The 22,498-nt window shown below is 39.3% G+C and overlaps 1 protein-coding gene across 1 annotated transcript; it reads right to left on the minus strand.

Moving 5' to 3' along the window:
• Nucleotides 1–6,009: 6,009 nt before the first annotated feature.
• On the minus strand, nt 6,010–21,825 carry arih2 (ariadne homolog 2 (Drosophila)). The gene is made up of 15 exons (XM_039800046.1): nt 21,675–21,825; nt 19,190–19,699; nt 16,674–16,741; nt 16,376–16,448; nt 15,419–15,560; nt 14,002–14,123; nt 13,128–13,237; nt 11,638–11,755; nt 10,925–10,975; nt 10,166–10,187; nt 9,414–9,565; nt 8,760–8,903; nt 8,510–8,578; nt 8,289–8,414; nt 6,010–7,870 (listed from the first exon to the last, which is right to left on the minus strand). Exons 2-15 carry the CDS (start codon nt 19,454–19,456, stop codon nt 7,799–7,801), a joined length of 1,536 nt encoding a protein of 511 aa, XP_039655980.1. The 5' UTR covers nt 19,457–19,699; nt 21,675–21,825; the 3' UTR covers nt 6,010–7,798.
• Between the last annotated feature and the right edge of the window lie 673 nt (nt 21,826–22,498).

Consider the following 22,498-nt stretch of genomic DNA (forward strand, 5'->3'; position numbering starts at 1 on the left):
AGCCTGACGTCACGTCCGGCCGACTCACCCCCACATTTTTTTATCATTACAGAGAGATCAAAGCTTTTATTATTATACAATATTAAAGTTATTGAAAATGTGAAGTAATTACTATTTTACAGTCATATCTGAAGAAAAGTCACCTCAGTGGAACATACAGAGCTCAAGATCCCTGCATGCTTTGCGTCACAGTACATATAGTACTGCTATTTGGCTAAATCAGGTGCGGAGTGGCCGGTTAGCTCAGTTGGTAGAGCGGACGCACATAAGCAGAGGTTTATTTCTCGATGCAGAAGGTCCAGCGTTCAAGTCCTACCCCTTTCATATCTCAGCTTTCCTATCCAATAAAGGCAGAAATGCCCAAAAATTAAAATAAAAAACAGGTATAAAAGTCCTGCATTCAAAATATCATTTACTTACACAAGAATTAGCATCAAAACACAATTTTTAAGTATCACAAGTGAATGTACTTATAAAGCAGAATGGCTCCTTTTATTATAAGGTTGATTAATTATTGATTTATGTTGTAGCGGGTAAAGGTGGAGCTCATTAAGTGGGACATTCTACCAGAAAGGTACATTTCCACTTCTAAAAATCTTTGAAGTAAAAAGTTTTTTTTTTAAATCTGAACATTAAGCCATATGAAGGACATGTTAAACTATGAGAAACACATATCGTACATTCTCAGCATGTTTTTATGCCAGAATAAAAAACATTTAAACAGCATTTCACCCCCTATAATGTCAGGCCCTGTCACGGACAAATCTCTAAATGTCAGAAAGGTTTCCTAATGACTTTCTTTGATAGAAATAGCATTTTCTTATTGATCACATGTCCCTGATTGTATCTGGCATGATTTTGTAACTCCTATAATAAATACAAGTGACTTTTGGTTAATTGTATAGATGGTTAAGCACAGAATAACCGACGCTACTATAAGATTGTAAAAAATCTTCCTTTACATCCCAGATTTTTACAAATATGCAATAGTGGATATATACCCCGCCTTTGTGTACACATTTAAAGAGATTAATTCATGAATCATTTCTTAAATAGTCAACTTTTATATCATAATGTGATGTGTGACAGGACTGACCGTGACGTGACAGGACTGACCGTGACGTGACAGGACTGACTTGACAGGATTTTCTTGATGCAGGAAATGGTATTCCTATTTGAAATTATTATTATTTTATTGTTAATGTTATGAGACTAATATGGTCATGTTCAGCCAATATAACATAATATGAAACCTAATTTATTAAAACATGACCAACAACTGATAGTTGAAACATCTTTTTTAATTTAATAACTGATATAGTCCAAACATTTTAATTCAATAAGAATATTCAATATAACAACTTTCATTTAGAAATGATTTAACAATTTCTTTAAAATTCTTCGAAATTTCATTTAACAATTCATTTAACAATTCATCGAATTTCCTTTAACAGTTCATTTAACAATTCACTGAAATTTCATTTAACATTAATTTCATAACGTATATACACAACACACACACACTAATGATAACAATGAACAATTAGAATTCCATAAATGTATTACATAAAAACAAAAACATGTTATGTTGACACACACACACACACACACACACAAACACACAAACACACACACACACACACACACACACACACACACACACACACACACAACACAACACACACACACACACACACACACACACACACACACACTATTTGGGTGGGTCAGTGTGGTAGGAATGTGAAGTGTGTGGTATGTGACTTCACGTGCCGCCGGCACCAAATGTGAACGCCATTGTTGCGGAGGGAGAATCAGTCACATTTGTCTCCTTAAACATGTAACTTGTAACATGTAACATGGTGGAACTTCAGAGTGGTTAGTTTTAAAACGACAGTCGCAACCTTGTTTCAAGAATGTTATGTGACATAAGCATTTGAAACAAGTAGGGTGAGGAGTTGAAGTTGTTTCAAAATTACTACATAAAGAAATGCATTCATAAATAAACTGCATTGGGGCCGGAAGTGGTGATTTTGTGCCTCTGTCATTGATTTCACTAGTTTGCGGTGCAGCTCCACTTTAGTGATTTCCTTTCAGCCCAGCTGAGTTGTATTGGAAACTAATGCCAATGTATTGCTATTGGTAGAGCTCCTCACTTGCACACACACACACACACACACACACACACACACACACACATTTTAATCTTTATACTCCGCAAGCTTTGCCCAAATGTCTTTTGGATCTCATGGTGACGGGTGGTCAGGAGGTGGAATGAACTGAATGAGTGCTCAAATAAGTACCAGATCATGTCCTCTCTAGTGGGCCAGAAGAAGCGGTTCACTCCTACACGGTGCATGCATCTTACTTGTACCTGAACCTCATCAATGGCAGTAATGATGCCTGGGTAGAGGTCTTCGTCATATTTTATTACACACCACTTTTCTATGACTTCTGGACCACATTCAATTTCTTCTGTTGTTGGTGGTGAGCTTGTTGTGGCAAAGCTGAAGGCCTTGGTGTTATAGCATGTGCACTGTAGAATCTTGTCTACAGTGCACATGCAGCTCACATCGCGGTACACCATCTGCCCAGGAGAGGTAGTGACCACCTGGTGTATCCTCATAGTGGATGGGACTTGGGGGATGCCGTCTGGCATGTCCTTCATTGCCCTGTCAATGGACACTTCACTTACATAGAACAGTTTCAGAGTGGTGCCTGTGTGCACCAAGGCCTCAAACAGATCCATTGCACTTTTGATGTCGCGTCCGTGGCTCACCAAGCGATCCGCACACCTCTTTACAACACCTCCAACCCCATCTGGCGCCCCTTTCCCGTGGCTGGCCTCAAAAAAATTCCACGTCCCAGCTTGGAATCCTTTTTTAGTCATTAAAAGCTAACACTACTCTATTAAGTTACTGTGTAGTTGGAAATGGAAATATGACTTCAAAATGTATAAAGGGTAGGCTAGGCTATTTACTATGATACAGCAAATTTAATCAATAGACATGTAACTGTGTACAATGTAACTGTGGTACCACATCATAATACAGCTTAGTAATAACCATGCTAATATTTACATTATTATATGGTAATGACATATGTGCATGTCATATCCTTGGTAATAATGTAGATATTACAATGGTATTACCTTTATTACCAAACGTTAATATGAAGTGGCACCATGAGGGTAGTTGTTTCTAACCTTGAAAGCCCTGGCTCTGGACCTTGCTCTGGAACTGGCTCTGGAACTGTGGCCTCTCTCTTGAGCCTAGAACTTCTCTGTTGCTCTCTCCATAATTTCGCCTATGCCTTTGGTCTCTCTTATTCAACTCATGAACTCTTTTCCTCCTATCCTTTTTCTGCCTCCATTGCTCCCTTTCTTTCTGAAGATGTTTCTCCTTTCTCTCAGGATCTGCATTTTGTCGTGCGATTCGCGCTTTGTCTCTCAGCTGCACTAACTGGAGCCATCTAACTGTAATCTGTATAAATTGAAATATTTACAGTCATTATTACTCAAAGCTTTTACTTATTAGAATTATATATGTATTGCAATTTTATTCATATACAAAATGCAATCTCAAAAGCAGTCATAGGCCTAAAGAGGGAACATATTCAAAACGTTTGTTATAAAAGCATAAAAAGCTATACATTCACAGTGTATGTTTGTAATGTAATATATTTATAAAATGTTTTACTACGGCATGTTTTAAATACATATTATATGCAATTAAGGTAATAAAAAGAAACAGTATCATTAATTTGTCAGGCCCTGTCATAGGGCTGTCAGGCCCTGTCACACAGGGCCGTGACCAGCCGTGACAGGGCCTGACGTGACGGGGCCTGACAGTCGGCCATTTTAACTGCCATTACTCAGCATGCTAGCTTCCAAGCATAAAAAACTGTTAGCTTATAAGCAAGGCATTTCAGTAACATTTTAGACATGTTTTGGTTTTCCAAAACTTTCATTCTATTCTAGGATATTTTAGTGTGACAGTGACTGACCCTTTAGCTCGTCCTCCTCAAAGGAAACATGCAAAAACTAGCTTTAAATCATAAAATGCATTGAGAAAAACTTACCCTTCATCAGTGTCAGCATCAACTCAGTCAAATGATGTCACGTCCTCTGAGTCATACCCTTAAAGGCGTATTACACACTTTTTATGTCGTTTTTTTATATAATGTGACAGGGCTGACCGAAAACATGGGGACAGTTGTAAAATACGATTTATTTGTGGAATTTATGTAGCATTTTATGTTTTTAATCAGTTAATGTGAATGATAACAACTTAAACTTTTAATTCATAGTTTTTTTTTTTCTAAATAACAGTTTTCAGAATAACAAAATTTTGGAGGAGGTAGTTCAAAATTGGCTGAGGACAGACCATTTTTCAGAATTTGTAATTTTCAAAAGTGTTTTTAATTAAGAATAAAACATCTAAGGACCTAATAAATTACATATTCCTTTAAAGCGCAACTCACAGAAATCACCCATTTAGTCATTTTCTGTCAGTTTTTGATTATACAAGTTAAATTCACTGTAACAATTCCAGGACAGATAATGTACGTTTCTGGTAGAATGTCCCAAGTACTTTATACTGCTGGACAGTTTATTCTATGATAATACGTCATTATTCATGAGTTAATCGTATTTTTTTTTTTACGCATTTATTTGTTATGACAGCTAGGTGAGAAAGGGGAGAGAGAGGAGGAAGGCATGCAGTAAATCATCACACGTCGGATTCAAACCCTGGACCTCTGCGTCGAGGAATAAACCTCCAAGTGTGCGCCTGCTCTACCCACTGAGCCAATCCGGCCACATAACTAATGTTTTTTAAATCAACGAGTAAACAGTTCAACATTTCCCTCGGAAATGTAGCCTGGTGTAGAATAAGTATAAGGTAGCAGTAAATGGAAAAACTCAATCTAAAAATCGTACTTTCGTACAGTATTTGAGTATATGTACTTGGTCACTTTCCACCACGGTTAAAAAACAAACCGGTGTATGATGGATCCTGTAACTGTGGTATCAATATGACCTAATTTTAATAGTTTGCAGTTACAAATATACTGCATCTCCAAAAACTATACTGTATTCTGGACTGTCATTTAGAAAGAGGTTGGTGGATTTTCAGAAATGCAAAATGTGTCCCACTTTATCTGAACACATTCTATTTTACAGCGGTTTCCAAACATTCTACAGCTCATTGAGCGGTTTTATAACAGAAAGTGCCTCCCTGTCCTGTTTTGGAATAAACACTTGAGGATGCAATCCTCCCCATACTCCATGTGTGAAGGTGAAACTGGGTCACAAACACATAAGGTCAGGCAGAGTAGTGGATCAGTTAATACCATCTTGGCACACAATAACATAACTATATTAGGCTGTGGCAGACACCCTAGGCCCTGCAAGAAAATAGGTGCCAAGCTGATGATGTCAGAAGTGGCCCAGGTTTCTGCAGCATGTCAATATTTGACTGCAGTAGTGACTTGAGAAAAAAATATATATATATTTTAAAATTTGTAGAATGTAATTTGCCCCACAATACCCCTGGGTGTAGGGTGGGGGGTGAAAACAGATCTGAAGTACCAATGAAATCAGTGAGTAGCACATTTGAGTGCTGGGCAGTACGATGGAAACATTTTAATTATCCTAAGAAATTCTTCCCTAATCAATATATAATCACAATATAGACTATACTTTAAAACAGTGATTGGACATAGCATGTATCTAATTTCTCCTAAGACTGTATACTCATACTGGTTTTGTTGTTGGGGATGTTATTCTTAAATTTAGGAGTTGAAACTCTAAAAGTGTCATAGAAAGAAATATTATCCTACGATAATCGTTAACACATCACATTTTGTCTTGTTAATAACCACCACTTTAGACAAACACCCTTTTGTCATTTACTTGACTCCCATCAACCTAAAATGAAGTAAAATCCAAAGGGTTTGATCTTCTGTTTGTGTATGATCGTATGTATAATGAACACACGAGAGACAGGGTCCGGTTTTAAAAACTCTCTCAGTAACTCTATTTCTGTATTAATGTACAACCGTTGAAAATTACAACAATTTTTTTGTATTTTCTTTTTTTTTTTTTTACGATCTATCAACAGCCATTTTCCAGAAGAAAAGTGAACAATGTGAGCAGGAAGAAAGGAGAAAATAAAGAGCAAAATAAAGTGAGGGGATGAAGGTAAAGAAAGAAGACAGCACAAGATGGGGAAAGGAGACAGATTAACTGTTAACGTTTATTTTCTGCAGCGGAGTGTTTTGAGCACAAGTGTGTCAATGTGTACATGGTATGTGCGTGCAAATGCTGTGTCAATATCCGAGTGCTGTTGTGTGCACAAACGGCTGAGAGTACACTTAAGTTCATCATCTGATCAGTGGAGGTGCAAATGTTAGATTTTTATGGAGAAGGTCTGGCTCACACTGGTTTGGATCTACACTAGCTGAACAAAATCAAGCAACATCATCAGTCGGAGAATGTAAAGAGACAAGAATGGGATTATTAGCGGTTTTACTTTGACCATAATGACTAGCAACTATTTGCTGGCAGTCGTAGCTGTAGGTCAGGTTAGGTACTAACACAAAAAAGGGGGAAGGTGTGTTTATTGTGAAACACTGGCAACAGAATCTATATGTATAAAAAAAAATTGTCTTTTAAACATTCATCTTATTCTTCTGTACTTTGTTTACATAAACATGCATTATAGGTAGGAAAATACTGTATATTGTTCATTTCGAGGAGTACGTGGGACTCTGAGGTCACCATTTTTTTCACAGTAAACACACCATATACACATTTATGGCAGAAATAAAGCACCTTTACAATGAAAGGTCTCCATAAACTGCCATTGAGAATTCTTCATTGGGCTGTGTGAAGTTGCACCTATCCTGGTTGATAAAACAAAGTCAGGGCAGTGACACATTTCCCACTCCACTAGACAGCTTCTTTCATTAAACCTTCCACAACTACTACATCATCATCATCATCATCTTTGCTGTAATCAATTCCTTATTCATTTATGTCTATTAACCTTTTGCAGCTTAGGAGAGGTAACTTAAATTTAAATGTTAAAAAAAACAAAAACAAAAAACACGTTACATGTGTTCAGGTCAATCCAGTAAGTACTACAAGTATAACTGCCAGCAAGTGCCCCCTAGTCATTGTGGTCTATGTGAAACCACCAAATACAGATCCACAATCCGCACAGTCTCCTGAAAGAAAGCGTATTCCATCTCCCACATCTTCTTTGTCTGCTTAACAAAAGCTTAATTCAAGCATCATTTTACCTTTTCTCTCTAATGATTATTCCAGCATCACAGGAATAATGTTTGAGAATAACAGCTCTGACTCTTTTCAACAAACCTTTATCTGCTCGTGTCAGCGTATAAAAGCTTAATGTGGCTTTAAAAGTATACCCACTGTTTTCAGACACGACAAGACCTGAAAATTGGACCTTTAAGATTAGATCTGAAAGAAAAAAAGCTGCAACAAGCATAACCACGGTGAATGTAGTGATCTGGAGCCAAAACATGTAAATGAGTTGAGGAGGAGAAGAGGAAGGGGAGAAACAATCGTGCCATTAGGTTACTCTGCAGCATGATGGGAGTGAGAGGAGGGAACGACAGAAAGAAGCGAATGAGCGTGTAGAGAAGCAAAAAGGAGGGGTCAGCATGAGACTTCACCGAGGGATGGTCATGGAGGGAAGCAAAGGTAGGAGGCAAAGAAGAAAGGAAGGACGTAAGGAGGGAGATGCTGGTGCTTTGCAGTCGCGATGGAGCTTCAGGTGTCATGGAAATCCTTCAGCAGCGTGCGGCGCCTCTGCTCAGCAATATGCATCTGATTCTCCAGATCCTGTAAAAAACAAAACAAAAAAAAACAGACGAAACAAAATCAGTTATTATCGTTAAAGACACTTCCAAAACAAAAAACATTGGAGACAGTGGAGCTTAGACCTAAATGCTAATCTCATAATGCTTAACATGCTCCCAATGACAGCTGGTATAATAGTTACCATGTTCACCATATTAGTTTAGTGCGTTAGCATGCTAAAATGTTCTAATTACCAGGACTATTCACAAAGTGCAGCTGAGGCTGATGGGAACGGCATTAGCTTTGCAGGCATTAAGTCATAAACCAAGGTACTGGACAAATTAAACACTTGACCTGGTGACAGCCTTAGATGAACAGTCGGAGGATCACCAAAGTTATTATAAATCATCCTGAGGGAGACATGAATGTCTGTATTAAATATCCATCCAATAGCTCTTACCCCTCTATCACTGGCGCTGAGCTCCCCCTCACCTCCCACCACTCCCCTCTCATAGGTGTCAGCCCGCTCCACCTTCCACGACAAGTTTTCTATTTCTGCTTCCAGCTGGGCCTGCTGGTACTCAAACTACAGAGAAAACAGTTACCATTAATTAAGTTACTACATTATTTTACAATGAGTGTTCTGCAGTAATGAACAGGCATGGAGGAGAGGTTTCTCACCAGTTTCTTGCGTGGGCCAGACTCCATGTAATAGGCGTAAGGGTACGTATACTGCAGTGTGTAGCGACACTGGAAACAAATAGACAAGAGACAAAGTGAGACTGTGTCAGAATTAAGAAACGCACCTTGATAATTTATCAACATGTTCTTCCACTGCACTGGCATCTACAAGAGACCGAATTGATAATATTACACCTAAGACAAATGCATGTAATATTTTAAGTAATTTGTGTCCGTCTCACACACGTACCTTAGCCAGTAGCTTTGCAGCATTGTGCAGGTACTGCCAGTCAATCCAGGTTCCCAGGTTGTTCATCACTCTCTCCTGGATCTTCTCCTGGATCCTCTGGTACGTCTGAGCCTCCAACTGCAGAGACTTGTTGTGATTCTCCCACTGGTTGGGCAAATGAAAAGAATGAAATACAGAACAAATATTCCTCCTGTAGATCTAGAGCTACGCTGTATTGAAACGTCGGTGTTTATAAAATGTTCCATTTGCAAGCTCATGGCAGTGTGCTGTGATATTTTTGTCCTGAGAATGGCTTTGGACACAGACGTCCCTAAAAACTTTCATACAAGAGTGCAGGACGAAATCTGTTATGAGCTAATCTCCCTCAAATCCAAAACAAATGAAATAATCTTTCATATGTTCCTAGTTTATGTAAAGCAGGGTTTTGAGACAATGAATCCCAGGCTCCACAGATTCTTCCACCAGTCTCAGCATTTGGGTAGAAACAAAGAAAGAACATAAAAAAGGTAGAAAAGTGTTTATTTGTCCAGAGGGAGGAAATAAACACATCTGCAGAGCTTTTCAACCTTTACTTTTATCCAGGAAGCTTTTTTGCTCTTAATAAATGTTAGTTTATTTAGAGCAAAATATAAATGGGGATCCAAAAAGACTCACTCTCTCAAAGTAGAACAGGTATTTCTTCAGGGCCTCTCTGGCCTGAGCCTGCTGGCTCTGGTTGACTATATCAGGGTTCTCTTTGTAGCGGCTGCACTCGTAGTATTCACTGCCGTGAGTCTTCCAGTCACCAAGACACATCCAGCAGAAGTCTTTCATGAGACACAAAACACACATTTATGGACTCCCCACTACATAAATTACACAGTATGTACAGTAAGTGACCCATGTGTGTATCATGGAACAGCCTAAAAGAGTCAGCTCCATTCTTAAGTCTACAGCCATTCTAAACTGGTTGATATTGGCTGCGATAACATATGTGGTCATATATTATCCATTTCTCTATGACTAACCAATAATTCAATAATTCCTTATCTAAATTACCAAATCTAAACTAATGAAGAAGGAGAAGAAAAACAATACTCAAGCGATAGCATCAGAAGTTATTTAGCTATTTTTTTTAAATATACGTTGGGTACTCTACTCAACTATATGCTCCTTTAAGAATGGCAGCTGCCACCATTACCCAAAAGATGCAAAAAAAGAAGAAGATCAGACTTGCACCAAGCATCAACTTTCAATATAACCAAGCGTCAACTTTCACTTTGAATTTCTTGGTTATCTCGTCTGTGGATGGCTGCTTTTTGTGTGTTGCATCATGCCACTAGGTGGACATAAAGTGCCTCCCAGAACAGTGAGTTCATGCATTACTGGATAATACTGGAGGTGTGAAACTGAGACAAACTACTTACCGTGTTTGCACTTGGAGCATTGCTGAAATAAACAAAGACACAGGAGGAAGTCAAGTTACTGAACCAGAAACATGACAAAACAACCATGTAAGGCGGCATTCAGACTAGATCAGGCGCTGTGGCGAAAATGGCAGTCCTCCAATTCATTTGAGTGGGTGGTCCATTAAGGATTCAACATTTTGGAGAAACAACCCGACATCATGCTGCGGTGGCCAATCCCGTAACCGGCGTTCAGACTGGACACAACGGACTAGAGTGTAACGTTATTGTTTCACGTGTAGTCACTCAATTTGGCCTTGTGCACCAGTTTAAAACCCACTGTTCTGATAGATCTCGTATCCTGGTTAGTTATTGAAAGTAAATCTGTTTTTTTAATCACTCAATTACTTGTAGGACCCAGCATACTAGCAGCATGGCAAAAAAAAAAAAACACAAAACACACCCACAAAAGCGTCTAATTGCCACAATGCCAGATCCTATGAATTCTGCCCAAGTCACATTTTTAATGAATCAGAAAAATCAGCAGCTGAATGTTTTCATACAAAACCATTTAGTGCTTGATTTAACACAAGTGATTTGTCATACATACAGCTTATAAACTGTATGATAAAAGCAGCACATAGCAGGTAGCATATCTGAGGAGTGATCTTACCAAGTGTCAAACTATTAAATTTGAGGACTGCGGCACTCAGAATATGAATATATTTTTAGCATCTCCTGTGTACTAGGAAAGGGCGATTTTTTTTATCTCTGACTCACCATGTGATTGCACCCTCCGTTCTTCTCAATGCAGATATTGCACTTAGGACACTAGAGGAGAAATACACATACAAATTAGAGGTGAGCCCCAATAGTCGACTATTCGATCTAAAGAGCCTGATTCAACTACCAAGTTCACAGTGAAATTGTTGCAGGCGTAAAAAAATGTGGTTATAAAACAAAGGATCATTCTATTCAGGCTATATGGGGGTACTGAATGTCTGATTTTACATAAAGTTCATTGCTTTCTCCCTCCAAATAAATCGGCCATATATAGGCTATATATCATAGCCTATTTTGTAACACATTTATTAATCAGAGCACTTAAATAAGAGTGTAGCACAAGCAGAGCGCTAAATATGTTTTCCCTGTCAAAATTATCAGGGGGAGGAGCAGTTTGCAGCTCTTTTGTCTGTGTGGGAAAAATGCAAAAAAAGAAAAGAAAAAGACACGTCCAATCGAATTTGACAATGTAAATTCTTCGTCCCGGAAACCTTATACAAATATGATCAATTTAGTATGTGACAGGTTACAGCACTGTATTATAGATATAAAGTAATATACGTTTTTATGTATTTTCAAACTGTGTCAACCCTGATCGTTAGTGTCCATCCAAAATATAGTATGTGTGCAAGTATGTAGACACACCAGTGCTTGTGTATGTGCATGACTATATGCGCATATAGATGTGTACACGTATAGATTCATCATACATCTTTAGTGTGTGCGCTGATGTAGTTAGCCGTCTCGGAATCATCTGCACATTTGGTCAGCCATTTCCGGATTGTTGCACAATCTGTGGGTGCATGGTACATCTGACGGCATTTAAAACTAAGAAAGAGAGAAAGAAGAAAAAAAAAATAGAGCAGTAAGGACAAATTCTGGACAGATTCTGAAATCATAATATTTTACTAGTGGTCAGTTACAGAGCTTAAATAAATAAGGAAACTTGGTGTGTTTAAGTAAATTAAATGCTCAGCAGTCACTTTTTTTTTTTTTTTACTTTTTCCTTATTCTTTATCTGATACTTGGATTGGACTCACACTTCATCCAAGAATATAACTTATTCTTAGAATGGATAAAAAAAATGTTGCAGGACATTCAAATTCAGCCCAAATGTTTTTAAGATTATTTTCTGGCATTTCAGGCTTTTGTTGGATAGGACAGCTTCGACAGAAAAGAGAGAGAGAGGGTGAGAATGACATGCAGCAAAGGGCTGCAGGTCGGAACTGAACCTGTGGCCACTGCTTCGAGGACTGAGCCTCTGTATATGGGTGTGTGCTCAGATACCCAGGCACCCCAAAAAGTAAAAAAAAAAGAGAAAAAAATGGAAATTGCAAAGATCTGTTAGATTTAACAAACTAAGATTCAGAGTCAATGAGAAAAATGCGTACAACCCTGTTTTAAAGCCAGCGGGCAAGCAACAACAATCTGACCATAGTCAAGCAATAGTAGAACTTATTAATACTTAGGGCTGGGTATCGTTCAAAATCTTTCGATCCGGTGCCAATTTCGATACCTCAGTTTTGATGCCGGTTCCTAACGATACTTTTTTCGATACCATATGTTTTAAAATCCATTTCAACATCAACAAAAATACATTAAACACAAAGCTTTGATTTTCCACTTTAATTGTGAATCAAAACGGTTATCAAAATTAAATAATTCTGGTAAAACTGCTCACTCAGAGTAACATTATTACAAGTGCCTTGCTTTGCAAGCTCAGCCTGTCAGTCAGTCATCAGGGTAGAGAAACCACCGTTCTGCCTGCTTGTCTAAGAGGAAGTGTACAACGTCAACAGCACCGCGACAGCTTTCGGCTCGCCATTAATATCACATCGCAGCAAACGCTGTCTACGTGACGTTTTGAAAAACTGTAACCGCACTTGAAAACAACCGTGACTCTCTGTGACTTCAACAAAACTGCAGACAGTTTACTCCGTCCGCACCTCTCCGTGTGTGTGTGTTAGTTGGAGCTCCGCTCTGTGTCAGTATGCAGAGAGGACAGATAAGCTTGCGCTTACACGCTCAGAGGCTTTTGGAATCGAAATTTGGCATCGAAAGATAAACAATTTTTCGATACTCATAGGATTGGAGTATTCGGTGCCATAAAAGTATCGACGTTCGGTACCCAGCCCTATTAATACTGTAGTTTTTGTGAAATAGTTACTGTCAGTGTGGTGTTTTTGTGTGCGAGTCCTACCAGAAGACTTCACTGCAGCGGCTACACTGCACCCTGCGTGCCCGGGGCTCCTGCACCTTGATGACAATGGGACAGTCTGCACCTGGACACAACTGCAACTGGAAATGACTCTGCGGGACGGGGGGTGGGTGGGGGGGGGAGAGAGAGAGAGAGAGAGAGAGAGAGAGAGAGAGAGTTTAAGTAACACAAAGAATGTCAAAATTAACAAATACATCATGACAATGATGATCATGATAATTTTTTTACATTTTTGATGCCGTTTGTTTTTGCTTTTGCCAACGTTTTAAATTGTTACATTTTTCTTCTACACATTTTCAGCGCTTATTTCTACGTCCCATTTTTTCTGATATAAAACAAAAATTGAAAACAGATCAATGTGACCTGAAGTCAACACAGGGGTTAAAGAGTTGATTCCCCCACAAAAGTGGTTGGGTAGAGTGATGAAAATAGTATTCTGTGGATCATCCCGAGTATCAGGGATATTGTTTCTGGGAAAAGGTGCGTTTCATTTTTCCAATATTATTAGCACCACAAACAATTTCCATTCACCTCAATTGGAGGCAGACAGCTCAGACACAGGTTATCTCAAAACCTTGGTAAATAAAACGGAAAATTATTTTCTTTGTAATTTGGGGGGATGATCCCTTCAGAAAGCGCAAATGTCTAATTAGAGATATCATAATTCGCATAAATACATTTAGAGAGGATTCAGATTTAATGCCGCAGGGTTTCCGCCAGTGTGTTGAAATCCTGGCAGCTTAAAGAGTTTCTCTCCTTCACACTCCCTTTCCACATGCCTCTGACGTCTCATTTGCTGCACATGCAGCACTTGACGCAGCATCTAAGCAAACAGATTTAGCACACGGAGACACACCTCGACATAGTCTCTGAAGAGGTAGCGTCTGTATTTGTCCTTCAGCTCCTCTCCTGGCAGCAGTGGCAGGACAAAGTCTTCTGGCATCTGCAGGGAACAGTCCTGAGCCATACACGAGATACCTACACACACACACACACCAAAGAGTCTTAAATCACTGACTTCGGATAGTGAGAGAGCCAACATGTACACACTGACCTACAAAGGCTGCAGCTGCTGTTTGTGTGTTTCTTTACTAATGCAGCAACAAATTACACCCATCATTTTGACTTTGTCTGTGACTAAAAGTTCCTCCAGTTGTGTTTGGTTTAAGCGGGCTGGTTTAGTGTTACAGTGACCCAGATACTGGATCGGGGTCACCTTTCATCATAAATCTGTCCTTCGTACAGCTGATAAACAAACATATCAGGCTCAGAAGGACTCTCGATAGAGAAAACACATTTACGGTTACGTGGACCGACTATCAGAGAGAATGTTAGAAAGTAGCACAGGTACACACATTGGGTTACTGCATTCAAATACACACATACAAAAGCACTGGTGCTCCCACACACTCACAACTTAAGAACAGGCAATCTGGTAAATTGTACGCACTTTACCACACAAATACATCATACTGTACAAAATATAACTGTACACACCCACACTTCCATCTGGTCTCCTGCTGACACAAGCATACTTTCTCTCTTTAGACACACTAATAATCATAGTTAGCAGTATGCCTGCCACACACACACACACACACACACACACACACACACACACACACACACACACACACACACACACACACACACACACACACACACACACACACACACACACACACACAAATTAACTAATTTACTTTTCTCAGATCTAATGATTGTAGTTGGCCCCCCAGTAGACTTCTTTAGCAAGTTTTGTCTTTAAGCTTTTAAGTGTTATTTATTTATCATCTGCTGTAGCTTTTCCAAAAATCTAACATTGTCTTGCAGGAGGACCCTAAACCCCCCCGCCAAATCATGCACCGAAGTCTTCTCGCAAACCTAGAGAAAACACTGCATCCAGCCAGGATCCATAGTGGTTTACAGCAAAGGGCCGCAGGTCGGAGCCAAACCCGGGCCCGCTGCGTCAAGGAGCAAACCTCTATACATGTGCGCCCGCTCCACCAACTGAGCACAAACTCACCTTGTTAAACCAAATACCAGACTTCAAACCATGCTCGTCTGGCAGAAAAGCATAGGCTAAAATAAACTTCCAGAAGGATCAGAGGCTGAAACTGATAAAAACCTGAGCGGATAAACACATCAACACATAAATACAAGGACATACAGACACACATGAACAGGCACTTAGGAGCTCACATCAAACAAAGTGTGACTCACCCACTCTAATACCAGCTTTAATGACTAGACAGACGCACACAAACACTCACCCACTCCAATGCCATCTTTGACCAGGACAGTGCAGTGCTGCTCCCAGCATGCTTTGCAGAAGGAGTGCTGACAGGGCAGCGCCAGCAGGGAATCTCTCCGTACGACCTGTAGACACACACCACACTGGAGGGACTGAGGGACCTGAAACGCAGAAATCACGAACATGTCGTCAAACACAATCTGCACTGGAGCCCTAAATACAAAACCTTGATATGCTGAAAAATATAAATAAACCAGCACAGATTTGTTGCTACAAATTAATCTACTTTTGTTTTTATTTATTATTAAATCAACTGATTGCTTAGTATACAACATATAATACAATTATGCTATATTGCCATCTCATGTTACCACAGTGATGTTTTCAAAAAGTCTACACTGAATTTCTTCAATTCTAATAAAGAGAAACTGAGAACAGCAACACATCCTCCCGTTTGAGAAGCTGTAACCAAGAAATGTTTGGGACTTGAATTATTTAAATGGTTAGTCAATGACCAAAATGTCCATATATTCTTTTGCCAAACAACTAACCAATTCATCAACTGAATCAAACTGCTGCATGTTTGAAATCAGATGAAAATGTGTCCTTAATCTGCTGTGAATTAAGTGGGTACAGCGGTAAATCAGTGGCTACAAAAAAAAATGAATATTGATTCCAAGTTCAAACTACTCATTTTACTCACAGTGAACAATTTTGTAAAGGATTTTATTTCTTTATTATGGCTTTTACATTATGTACGGCCTGAAAGGTTTTACTCAAAGTAATGGTCACAGAAAAGACAGACGAATGCTTCAAGAAACAAGCCAGTAACCAATGAACAGCGTTATAGTAATTCGTAGCGAGGTCACAAGATATGAAGGATATAAAAAAATCGGAACAAAGTGGTATGAACAAAGCATGTAAACAGTAGTTGTGTGTAGAAGCCCTCATTTATTGCATGTGGCCTGTTACTTACAGTGACTGATCTGCAGGTGCTGCTGGGCTGGACCAGAGCATCCGACAACAGCAGAGACAAGTTGGACTTATATCTGTGGGGAACATGGAGAAAACCAAGGGTTATTCAAGGATGAGAAATAGAAATATATAAAACTGCAATGCAAAGAAATGAGAGGTAGAGAGACAGAACTCATAGAAAGATAATAAGGAAAAGAGAGCCAGGAGAGTGAGGAGAAGAAGATACAGGAATTATGAGAATAAAAATTATGGAGGAAAAAAAGTGGGGAAAGGGAGGATGAAGGAGCAGAAGGGCATACCTGTCCAGTATTTGTGAAACCTGCCAGTGCAAATGCACCAGGATCAGTTTTGCTACTGCTGGTAAAACCTGAGAGAGAAAGGGACACATGAGTGACTTGGCAGCTAATCTGTAATGATACACAGCTCTTATATCCACTAAATAAATAAAGTTTACTGTAATCTGGATAATAACAGCACTTCCTTCTTCATGAGAAGGTTTCAAATAAAGCAAGTAACTTCCCAACAAAAAACCAAAAGAAAACCTTTCAATGACAATTTTTATAATTGAGTAAAAACCTAAAAGAATTTTACAGCTTCTCAAAAGGTAAAGTTTTACTTTTGTTTTATACTTTTATAATTCAATACCATTGGCTTTATTGATCACTGCCATGACAAAATAAGCTACTTGAAGACCTCACTTTGGACTGTGACATTATATAGATTAAAAGATCAGCAGCCATCAATTAAACAAATGGGTAGCTTTGTTTATTTATTTAAAAAAAAAAAAAAAAAAAAAAAGTATTCCATACATACGTTTCAAAACAAAAAGCTGCCCCAACTCTATTAACACCCCTTTATCTTGATTAATGAATATATGCCTAGAAAACCGAAACATAGTTCAGGCACTGACATCCCTGCTGATGACTTGATGCATTTTCTCAGCTGTAACTGTACAGTGAATATTAGATGACAGGAATAGAACTCTAATATAACTAATAAGTAAGCTATATAGTGTTACTTTAGTTACTTTAACTTTAATATGTTTAATTATGTAAAAGTGTGAAGTAAGTTACTGCAAAACAGCATGTCGACTGAATAAAAAGAGCAAAGAAACTACTCATTAGAGGTGTTGAAATTAATCAAATAATCGATGCATCGAATCGTGGACATGGACGATGCTGCATCGATAATCGGCCGGGCCATAATCGATTATTTCTGTTTACAATTTAACGTAGGCCTAACCATCTTTCATAACATAACATTCTGTTATGTTTTGCACATTCAGGAAGTGCCATGTGCTCAGTGCTGTAGTTTTACGTATCCAATTTATTTAGTATTAAAGCACTGCAGAATGTTTTGTTCATGAAGCTTGAAAAGCTATGAATTAAATATCCTATATGGCTTTAATAGAAAAATGTATTTGATGCATCATGAATCGAAGACCTGATAATTGTAATCGAAAGATCAGTGAAGATTCACACCTTGACTACTCATAGGCCCTTTTCACAGCAAACATTTTGACTAGTAGGAAAAGCACAGTGTTACTGATAGCATTAATGATGGCTCTGCTCTATACATGTATCCTATGGCAGTGTGGCAGCATGCACAATACAGCAGCCTGAAACTAAAGCAGTTAAAATGAATTCAGACAAAATTAATTTGATTGTTTACACCATTACTTTTCCTACAGTGACAAGTCAAAATGTCATCTCTGAAAAGGGCCTATTGTAAAGCATGAAAGGACATGTTTAACACTATAGAACCTCATGATCACTGAGTCAGTCTCCCTGAATGCATTAATATTAATGTGTGGACTCAGAACAATGTAAACCGTCAGACTGAGATTATACAGTAATTTGCCTGTTGTGAGAGTATACTCACTCAACTGTTTCGGGTTGATCGTTTTAATAGAAACATAAGCTTAACCAACTAAGGCCAGCCATGCACACATTTTTTCTGTATTTGGAGAGAGATGATTCTTTTATTGTTGCTACGTCGCATAATTTTGGAACAAATGCATTAGCACCTCAGGTATTGACTATCAGGACTCGCTGTACATATAAGTGGTCTTGTGGCACTTTGGAAACTCCTACTTCTATTTGATAGAAAATTTACAGTAGACCCTAAAGCGACCCTGATACACACACCGACTGAAAGACGCATGAGATATTTGGTTTACACTGCTGCCTCAAAAATGACTAACATATGTTGGACTACATCCAGACTAAAGTGACTAGACTTGGAGAAGAGAAAAAAAGAAGTCCCTCGTTTTGTTCTGCCCTCACAGACACAATTGGGTACAAACTTAGTGCCGCCTTCAATTTCTTTTGTGATCACTTATTTAAATGACTTTGTATTCTCAGAGCAGGAATTACCATTTTATTTCCATTAATGAGCTTTGATATTTAATTTGTGTAATCCTTTTATGACTGAAACAAACATGTCAATTAGATTGAGAACAACACACAGTAGCCCTAATCATGGACAGTAGGAGCATGGTTTAACCTGCTGAGACCAATAAGAATAACCAGACTCTCTCTGTTCCATCTTTTGCGCAGCGTGGTTCTTATTACCGTTTTGTGCAATACACAGCGAAAAGCATAATTTTGCTTTGAACTGCTTTACTCGTGGTCATACAGTATAAAGTGTATGGTGGCCGGTGAGGATAAAGTCTGAAAGCTAGGTCTGTGTGAAAGGTTTTGAACATTTTTGCTTTTGCATATCTTGCTTTTCCAAATGCTACAAAACATTTGAATTAATTTTCAGGATTATGACAGTGCAGCCACACACAACCCAGCAACAGACACAAGCTCACCTTCAGTGCAGCAGCCACAGTGTTAACCTCCTCTATCAACACCCTCTGACTCTCTTTGTAGGTCAGACAAGTGAAAAGGTACTCCTCTGGGTCAAAGGAGTCCGCGCCCTGTTGCTCAACGTCGCTGGCCACGCCCTCATAGTAGGCTTCAATGTCGCCCTGATCCTCCTCTTCTCCTCCATCGTCCTCATCATCCTCTTCTTCAGAGTTCACTCCGAAGTCTTCCTCGTTGCTGTCTGACGCCTGGCTGTTCATGTCCACAGACATCCAATCGATTGAATCAACCACCCGCACAGGTAGACGGCCCGCCTACCTGTCGGATCCAGGTCCCCGTTTCTCCCTGCACCTCTTTCCACCTGCCTGCGTCACTGTTCAGAGACACCCTGTCTTCCCGTCTGCCTGAGGCGCGTAGAGAGCGCGCTCAGCAGCAGCGGAAGAAGCAGAAGAAGTCACACTCTCCGTCACTCATTTGGAAAGCTGGTTACAAGTTGATCTGAGGAGAAAAAAAGGCTGGAGAGGAGAGTAGAAAAGGAATGAATAAATAAGTGAGGAAGAGAAAGAAGTTAAATAATACAGGAAAAAGTGTGTGTGGGGGGGGGGGGGAGAAAAGAAAAACATGCATAAGTGATCAAAGTTGTTAATTATTCCTGCAGGATATTCCTAATATTTTAATAAATTGAATGCAGATCTTTAATACAATTCTGAAACAGTGTGGGTCTCCTGCAAGATTAGACTATGTTAAATTGGGGCTGATAAAAATGTCCACACATTCTGCCCATATTTTTGGTACATTTCCCAAACTATTCAAATGTATTGTCTAGATGTATTTAAACGTGCTGGAGAGGCACCACTTCTGCTGCTCATGTCTGCCTTTAGTTTTGGATTCAACTTCACAAACACAGGATTTTACATCAGCTCTTGCCTATATATCCTGTATGTTTCAATCCTACAACACTGTAGATCTGATCAAACACATGTGGGACACAAGGCATGGGTTAAGGCTTAAAGCGCGGTTTAGAGGATTAGCTGACTATGCTTTAGCCTTAAGGATGAGGGAAACATACAAACCGTAACTGTACTTAACTTGGTGACAAACCGTAAAGTAAAACTGGGCACATAACAGAACAACAAAGTATGTCTCAATTGGAATTAAAACCAACTGCAAGCACACAACAACAAAGCAGTAATGCGTGACTGGAATAATAATCTAAATGATGGTAAATAGGAAAAGGCTAAAACCTTTTTACATGTATTTTGTCTATTATTCTAATGATTCTGGGGATCTTCTCATTGAACTTTTTTTTTTTGTCCTACGATGGCTTTCAAAATACTTTCAGTTAAAAAAAAACTCAGTACTGAACATCACCTTTACATACAGATTGTTAGTTATTGCCTTGTTTTACCCCAACATCAACCAGCTATTTGCCAAAGCAATACAATTCCTTTGAATGTAGAACTGCATTGTGGAAATACAATTCCCCAGCATTGCTGTGGCAAATTGTAGGTCCTTGTCAGAATGGGGGTTCCCTTTCCGCGCAGTTTTATCACTGTCCCATTTTGTTTTTTTATGTGGGTGGGTAGCTTTTTTGGGTAGTGTTTTTCTCCTTACCAAAACGTGTCTTCGCACCATGTAACATAGTCCATAACTAAAGGGGGGTATACTCTGAAGATGATACAAACTTTGATCACAGAGGCCGTAAGTAGGCTTGTTTTCACATGTGATTTGTATCCACTATGGTGTTAAACAAAAAAAAAAAAAACATCGGATCAAAGTAGTTTGCTGGCACCGGGGATCAAATGTGACTTCGCAAATATCCACCTGAATAAAAAACAAGGTTAGTCGGGAAAGACTGCTGCCAGCTGGCCCCGGTGCTTGCATTCCGTCCGGTCCAGGCTAAAAATAGGCAGCCGACTAGGTGACACACATCTTGCCAGGCTAACGTTATTGTATCACGGCGACTCAGCACAGTTTTGGTAACACGGCTTGGGGGATGGGAAGTAATATGTCCGGGGAAGAATTGGGCAACGTAAAAAAAACGACATGGTTGTTGCTGGGCATCGGCCATTCGGTCAGACTTCGGTGCAGAAATTAAAAAACGGCAGTAAAGTCCAATCCACAGAACGGCTGGCCAATTTACTGTTAGCCGGATTAGCTTCCTGGCTAGCGTGCTGGAAGCTAGCTAGCTATATTCAGCAGCGAAGTAACATGCCAAACTCACGAGTTTGGCAAGTTAAATTGTTGGGTATTTTTTAGAGCAGAGCAGCAAAAGCCCTTAAGAAAAAGTTAATTTTGTTCTCCAACAATTTACAACACAAGCGCTAGCCTGGTTAGCCACCCCCTTATCGTTGTCTTCCACTGTGCCGCCTCTCACCCACTTTACTCCGGGGATTGAGATGTAAACAAGGCCCTCAAGCTCGGAAGTAAACAGGCACATTTATACAACTGCTGCATTGACTTCCACTGGTTAAAGTCGGTGGTATTTACCTCTCAGAGAAGCGTCGGCTCGGCCCGCGTTGACAACCAGGAGTGTTTTTTTGTGTGGGGAAATCCACAGAGCGATACACACCGTCCGCTTGGCTGGTAGGCGGAAGATCGACAGTTACAGAGGTACTTATCAATGACGTCACTTCCGCGTTTATCATGCCAGCCTCCTCTCTCTTCTATGACAAGCAGCCGTTTCAACCTCTTATATACTGTCTATGGTTTCAACTCATGCATTAATACTGTCCATTAATACTTCAGCAGTATTACAAGAATGGAGCAACATCTTTTAAGTTCTTACAAACAGACATCCATATATTACAGGAGTTTCAAGGGTTCATTTAATATGCATTTCAACAACCAGGATGTATCTTTAGTTGGTTGCAGGATTTCAGATTTGTGTGTTTAGGCTCTCTGGTAAACATCACAGTCATGTATCATGATGTAATAAAGGGAATGTTTCCACATCCATACACAAATCCTCATTAATCAAATTAAATTACCTCACATGGGTTAGTCTAAATTTCTTATAGAAAACATTCTTATATAGCAACTTAAACATGCATCTGAACATATTGAAGTGTAGACATTATCATATCAAAAATGTGCAGGTCTAAACCGCTCGTTACTTTTTGCCCTGCATTTGTGTAGCAATAATTGAATTTTTAGTCTCATTGCCATTGTAATTAGTCAATATTTGTTTATGCTGGACTTGATGATTTAAAGTTAACTGGGTACACACACACACACACACACACACACACACACACACACACACACACACACACACACACACACACACACACACACACACACACACACACACA

This window comes from Perca fluviatilis, chromosome 5 (genome assembly GCF_010015445.1).
Source record: "Perca fluviatilis chromosome 5, GENO_Pfluv_1.0, whole genome shotgun sequence".
Classification (NCBI taxonomy): domain Eukaryota; kingdom Metazoa; phylum Chordata; class Actinopteri; order Perciformes; family Percidae; genus Perca; species Perca fluviatilis.